The 8,025-nt window shown below is 32.6% G+C and overlaps 1 protein-coding gene across 1 annotated transcript; it reads right to left on the bottom strand.

The window, feature by feature from the left end:
- Window positions 1-516: 516 nt before the first annotated feature.
- On the bottom strand, window positions 517-1,162 carry LOC145067774 (Disease resistance-responsive (dirigent-like protein) family protein). Its single transcript, XM_079014827.1, has one exon. It carries the CDS (start codon window positions 1,154-1,156, stop codon window positions 602-604), a length of 555 nt encoding a protein of 184 aa, XP_078870953.1. The 5' UTR covers window positions 1,157-1,162; the 3' UTR covers window positions 517-601.
- Window positions 1,163-8,025: the final 6,863 nt, after the last annotated feature.

Here is an 8,025-nt window from a genome sequence, read left to right as displayed (position 1 = left end):
TGTTGTCTCGTTTTGCTACTTGGTAGATTGTAAAAATTTTATTGTTTTGCTACTCGGATATTATGACTTTTGATATTTAATTGTATTTTGGATGTTTGTTTGTAATTTGCATTGACACTATTATGTTTGATATTTAATAGGATGTTTGTTTTGTAATTAGCGTCGACACTATTGGTTTTGATATTTAATCGAATATTGTTATTACCGGCGATACTTTTACCTGCGATATTATCACCGGCAACGAAAATCATTATTTAAAAAAAAAATTGAAAAAGAATTACCGGCGACGCTTTTACCGGCGACTAGCTTATTAGCGGCGACATACCAATAGCGGCGACTATTATCATTAGCGGCGACAAACTGATCAATAGTGACGAGGCAGTAGCGGCGACTCAGTACCGGCGACACGTCACCGCTATTACTATTACCGGCGACTTTTGTCGCCGATAATGGCCTTTTTCCTTGTAGTGAAATATGATATTTGATTATCTTTGGTAATTGTATTATTACAAATGATTTAATAACTATTAACTTATTATAAATAAAAGTTCCCCAAAACCATTACTCAATAAAAGAACAAATAAATAAACTAGTTTACAAATCATCCTGCAGGTATTGTTTCAGACCGATTAGGGTACTTCAAATGCAATCTAATGTGATATGGAACCACAAGATCAGTATCATGCTCATCTTTCCTTGTCAAAACAGCCATTCCACGTACAAAAGCGAAAGAACCTGTTCCCCCTACAACACTCAATTCATCCTTTTGATCATCCTCCGGATTCTTGGCCTGAATACTAACGCTACCTGAATATTCATGTGTATCAAAAGTAAGATAAATAATGTTGAATCCCGAATGTGCAAATTGTTTGACAGGGATGAAGAAGCCTTGGGCTTTCCCCACGACTCTTGACGTGTTCTTTGGCCCCTCCGTTAAAACACGATGGAAGATCAAGGCACCGGCATCTGGTGGTGGTGCCACTGTGCGCGGATTTGGTAGGGCGGCGGTTTGTGGTTGTTGGATGTATAAAGATAATGCCACCAATGGCTTTGAAGATGAGTTTGAATGCGGTAATGGTGAAACGGTGGCCAGTAGTATCACCACAAGTATCGCTAGTGTCACTGCACCACAAAATACGAAGACGTTAGAAATCATGATGTATGATTTATGATTGATATTGTTTAAGTTTGGTTGAGATCTTTATAAGCTTTTTATTTTCTGGCCACCTAAATCACCATTGCTACCAACTCCATACACATTATTTTATTTGATCATAAACTTATAAATCAAATAAAAAAACCTAATGCAAAAATTAACCATATGTAAACAAAGTGAATTAGCTGGAAATCATCTACCGATGTGTTTAAACAATGAATTCCCAATAAACTGGACAGTAAAAAAAAATCATAACTTAAGTTCACAATCGTTCACGGTGTCAAAATACCTATTGCCGCCGCCGCCGCGGCGCGCCATAGCTTCAGGTCTTTTTGGAGTAGACGGTTTTGACTTTTGAGTCTCTATAGGCACATAGTGAGTCTACTTTCGAGCATGCTGTTTTAGATGGATCATCTCTCCAGTTGGGTTTATCATGTATAGAATGGGAAAGAGGATCTCATGAATTCAAAGAAGAAGTTTCCTCCTTCACCTTCAGATCACCAAAGCATTCTAGTTTCCTAGTCATATCGTGTTGTGTATGGAAGGGAATTGTTCGTCAGGTCTCATCTTCTTCACATCACAGTCGTAGTTCACGAGTGAGTTGGAAAATCCCGGCGGTGCAAGGGTTGTATCACGGATGCGGTAATGTTAGCGGTGGCGGCCGACGACGCTGTTGCGGCGGCAGTTGACATGGAAGGGGAAGTAGGAGAAGTGTAGGAGGTAGAAAAAGATGAAGCGTAAGGTAAGTTCTTTTTTAGCCTGGCCCAAATACAACAAAATAGAAGTAAATGATAAAATGATATAAATTAGTAATTTTATGAAGGGAAATCGAGTAATATGTTCAATTTTTTTTTTTTTATAATACTATTAGTTACAACCCGTGAAATTCAAGGGTAAAAGATTTATAAAATTTTATTAAATTAATAAGATATAAATTTTGTGTAAATTTATATTTTGTATTTGAAGACATTTAATATAATTATCAAATATAGAATATAATATAGATTTGAATAAAGTGTAAGAAAAAACAAGCAAACATGCTATTTTTTTTTTTTAACTTTTTACAAATACTGTTTCAAACCTTAAAGTACGATATGTATTAGATAGTAGAGGATATGATTTTTTACAAATATTGTTCCAGTTTTATAATATTTTTTGTATTTTATTATAACACATACATACCCACACAACAAAAAATTAGGAAAGGTAGATCAAGTTCTATTCAATCCAATTTTTTTTATTAGTAGGATATGATTTATATCATACGTACAAATTGTTATGGTATAAGTAAACTATTAAAAAAAGTTATGGAAAAAATAATAAACAAAGAAACTTGGTTGAAATTTAATAAAAGTACAAATCTGAGAATATACTTGAATGCGAAACACAAACATAAACATCAAATATTGAGACATGCATTAATGTACTGCCATTTAATATAATGTAAAACCGATGTTTTAAAAACCGGTTTCATATATAATTTTCATATATAAATTATGAATTTGACGTCTACAAGTTCAAACATTAAAAATACACATAAAAATAAGTTGTAAATCAATATAAATACATTAAAACAACACATAACTATAAGTTTTTACATCAATTCACACACGGCAAAAAGAAAATAAAGTATAACACCAAAACAAAATATAGTTTCAAATGAATACAAATGCATCAAAAAACATTATAATATTTATCATATGTTTTTATTTAGAGAAATCTATATAGATCTGAAAAAATTCACCAAAGTTTATTATTGAAAATGGTTTTTTTCTATGTATTTTTATTTAGTTTAACCGGTTCAACCGGTTTATTTTGACCGGTTCAACCGGTGTTTTCTAAAAACCGGCCGGTTCAGAAATTAGTATAAAACCGGTGATAGTTGAACTGCTCTCTTCCCCGGTTCCCGGTCCAACCGGTTCGACCGGCCGGTTCAAATCGGATTTTAAAACACTGTGTAAAACCATTTCATATAACCGGAAATTCAAAGAACCTAACACAATTGAATTATTACATAAAAAGGAAAAGGTTAATGAATTTAATAAATCTCAATTAGAATGGACTTGGTGAACATGTAACATAGAAGAACATACACAATTTGTTACAAATACACATACAGCAAAATCAACAATGTAATATAATTCGAAAAGAGCATCCTACTTAATGATTAAAAGGATTTAACGAAGAAGGACATACACTTATTTGATGACACAATATTTTATAACTTCACATTGTAATGTCTTGCATCATAAATCTCCCCACATATTCTTTTTACTACAATTTGCCCAATAAACATTATCGAAATGGAATATTATGTTGCATGTAAAACATATGACATACTTTCATTTATTGTTTATAACCTTTCATATAATCATACAATTTGGTGTTTTTTTTTTCTGCCAAATAAGCCCAAAGTTAAAAAGAAATCATTTTTCAAACTAATTACACATTTGACTTCAATCGGAATAGTTTTTTTCTTATTTTTTATTTTATTATTTTTTTTCAAATTTTGACTTATCATAAATGTTGGTATATTCAAATGACCATCTTAATCTCAAAATATTTTTCCCAAAAATTTGGACTTTTGAAGTAAAATTTGGTATTTTCAAATTACAATCTCATTATTCAAACTAATTACCTATTTGTTCTTACCATTTAAATTTATCCTATTGATAGTTTTAACCTCGGAGACAGTCAATACAATATAAAAGCTGTAAAAATATATATGATGTATACTGGAAGCACCATTACTTGGATTGGCAATGCTATTGTATTATTTTGAGAGATGCCAGTATTATTCTTTATGTTCCTTACCATCTCTTTTCATGGCCTACATATTATCTCAGAAGCAATTGCATAAAAAAGGTTATGGACAACAACAGAGTGAAGAGGGACTGATGGAAGATTTTTAATTCAATTTGAAAGAGTTTCCGAATTAGAAGGGATTTCTACACGGGGGAAAACCAAATGGAGAAGGGCAGAAGGATAAAATCAAAATGGCCGAATTCTGTATTGAGAGGAACGACACATGGATTAAGGTTTCTTTTATTAAGAAGAAAGATTTTATAAAAAATAACCATAATTTTTTTATTTTTGTAAAATGATCACTATGTTCGGAACAACCCCTATAATATAAATAGCATTTTGAACCCATTGCAGATTTTATTTCGAAATCACTTATTTCGTACTTTATTCTAGACAATATTTCTGACACCAATCCAAATGAAATAATATCTACATGTAGCAATAAAGTGATTCATTTTTTATATGTAAGTTTGCATTATCTTTATAATTTTATGTCTATAAATGCAATTATATAGGTATTATTTGTTTTTTATTTGGTTTTTAGTATTTTTAGGCTATTGTATATGTGGTTATGTGTACACTACTAGATCAACAAATCTTAAAAATATTATAATTATGAATTGTCCAAAACAAGTTAGGAAAGCGTAGAACATGTCTGGAATACATAGAACACATCCAAAATGTTGATCCGGAATTTGGTTCCGAAATATGCTGATACAGAATTGTGTTCTAGAATGTCGTCTAGAACATATATTTAAGTCTGGAACATACAACAAATGCATAATTAATGATTTTTTTTTATTGTAACATGACAAAACATATGCAATAGTTGTGATTGCAACATGCAGGCCTTAACTCGGGCGAGAAATCATGGCCCGTTTACAACACATACCACTTTGTACGGTCATGTTTAGGCCACCTGTTATGGTGATTATGTTAACATGTCGATTGGTGTCGAATATTACCCTTTACCCTGTCACTATCTTATATGCAAGGAATATACTACTTTTTGTCCAATTGATCCGCAAGAGCTTCTATTTTCGGTACATGACTATCAGGTTTGCTTTGACAGGAAAGCTTTCTGACTTATTACCGGCTTGCGGTTCGGGGACTATTTCCTTCCTAGTTCATGTGTTGCACAGTTCAGACATCGTGTATTTCCATTAGTGAGAATGATTGATGTTATGCATGTGTTCAGTGACTTACTTCATCAGTTAGATGATACATACATTGTAACAGTCTCCCTGCTGTATATGTTAGAGCATAGATTTTATGGGAAATACCCTCGACAGCCAGTTACTGATTTTTTTTTTGCATTCATCCCTAATGTAGATGAGTTTAACAAGTATCTATTTAGTTATATTGTATCAGATAAAACGTATACTTATTAAGTGCAGTTATTGACACAAGTACCCATGGTGTAAAGTGATATGAGATTTCACTTACATACAATTGTATATAGTCTTTGATAAGATTGAGGGCATTTGAACCCAACAAGCCAAGAGTCGACAGAATACATACATATATTGTGTTGCTTAAAATGAGTTGGAACTGATATCTAAAAATATGACGAGCTATGTTCATTCACATAGCTATTTTTGAAAGTCTTAGTGTATGTTATGGCCAATGCTACTTCTTTAATTTCAAACCATTCTGCGAATACAACTGGACTAGAAATGACATCTACTCTCAAATTATGAATTGGAATGTAGAAAGAATATAGTAAAATGGAATGTAATTAAACAAAAGAAAGGTATGGTTTGAAAAGGTAAAAGAGAGTAATAATAACAAAAAATTTTATTATATAAATAAATAAATAAAATCAAACTTCGTTGGAGAGGAGGAATTACGGGTTCCTCCACTCACATATGAGCCAAAAACATCAACCCGTTGCTAGTTGGGGTAATGTTCGCAGTGATACCGTTGGTACCGCCATCCTAGAACCACCAACCCGTTTTCATTCCGTCCGCCCTAATGATATTTACCCGATTTTGTATATATTAAATTTGAAGAGATGGTTAGAGTTGGGACTAGCCCACTTAGCTAACAAGGAGTTTCTAACAATGAGGTTATGGGTTCTATCCATGGCCGTTCCAAACATATTTTGGGTCCTAGACAAGACGGAATAAAAAACCCTTAAAATACACAAATTTCATTAACCTTTTTATAATAACTCAACAATTGAAGGAAATTACTTGTACTAGCATCTAAATATAATATTTTCGATTACAAAAAATTTATACATACATGCTCCCTAAATAATACATATATATATATATATATATATATATATATATATATATATATATATATATATATATATATATATATGACAAAACTTCAAAAATGGTCTTATGGTTTTCAAAAATATCAACTTTAATCCCTAAGTTCAAAAAACCTCACAAATGGTCCCTGTGGTTTCAAAACTTTTAACATTTGGTCCTTCCGACTAACAATGTTACCATTTAGCCGTTAAGTCAGGGACATTTTTGTCATTTCACTACAGAGGGACCATTTATGTGACATCCCGAATTTCACGGCCAGAAAAGACCGATTTGTTTATGCTTTGTTTTAAAATCAGAGTAATCCTTTTTAAGGAAAACAGTTGTGGGATTTGTCCCAAAAACAAAATATGATAACCATTTATCAAAACATTTCTCAAAGAGAATGTATTTTCATTTAATAATAAAACCGCGGGATGTCATGTTCCGATACAGACACATAAGCATAAACAGAACTTACATTCAATTATACTAATGATTTATATCTCCTTTAAATCTCTCGGTGAAATATGTCTTCATATCGATACCTGTGATACAAAGAAAACTGAGTGGGTCAGGCTTGGGAGCCTGGTGAGCATATAGGGTTTTCAACCCACAATAATACATTTATTATATTCAATCATCAAACAATCAACCCAATTACCCATCCCCGTTATCTCCATTTATTTCTTAAGTACCTTCCCTAAGGAATTATCCTAAGGGTCAACTCCTACATCGTATTTACCTCTCATCTCCTTAAATCGCATTTCCTTTATATATATTCGTTCCTAAAGCATGAATACGCAGTCACAACATCGCCTGGACTCGTAACTCATAGTAAGGGTTAGGCTATCATCGCATGAATACGTAGTCACAACATCGCATGGACTCGTAATTCATAGTAAGGGTTAGGCTATCATCGCATGAATACGTAGTCACAACATCGTCTGGACTCGTAATTCATAGTAAGGGTTAGGCTATCATCGCATGAATACGTAGTCACAACATCGCCTGGACTCGTAATTCATAGTAAGGATTAGAGTATCATCGCATGAATACGTAGTTACAACATCGCCTGAACTCGTAATTCATCACCTACAGGTTATGAGCCTGCTGGTGTTTCCACGGGGTCATCTAGAATAGTCCGTGGTCGCCATCTATACTCTGGTAGATGACTACATCGCCGGTCAAGGTTATGGTATCTCCTCTCATCTCACATCACCTATTTATCATCACCTATCTATCATCACCTAATTATCATCAGCTATCTCTCATCACCTAATTATCATCACCTATTTCTCATCACCTAATTATCATCACACATCATCTAATTCATCTACCCATGTTCTACCCAACATATTTGTAGATACAAAATACATATACAAATTAACTCATTTAACACCTATATAAAACATCCATTCCACACTCATCTCAAATAAACAACAATATATAAACACATAACATGTATTTCATAGCAAATACTTCATATCTTTATGTTAGAAGAAAATAACCACACACTCACACATATATTTTGGATTAGTGTCTAAGTCCATAACTATTTTGGTATGTACTTGACCCGATGGTGTATGGTCCTTTTGGGTTGCCTTCACCAAAGCAACTTGATTGGAGAAATAAATAGAGAGAGAGGTTATTATGATTTATTAATATGTTATAAGAATAATATATTAAAGGAGAAATCATATTTGTTTAATTAATATTGGTCAATAATTAATTAAGAATTAATTTTGTGATCAAGTGTAATTAATTAAACTAGAGGGGCTGAATTGTAATTATGTGATAGTT

This window comes from Lactuca serriola, chromosome 1 (assembly GCF_051521515.1).
Source record: "Lactuca serriola cultivar US96UC23 chromosome 1, Lser_US96UC23_V15, whole genome shotgun sequence".
Classification (NCBI taxonomy): Eukaryota; Viridiplantae; Streptophyta; class Magnoliopsida; order Asterales; family Asteraceae; genus Lactuca; species Lactuca serriola.
The sequence above is the reverse complement of the archived record's forward strand: the minus strand, read 5'-3'. Positions and strand labels throughout refer to the sequence as shown.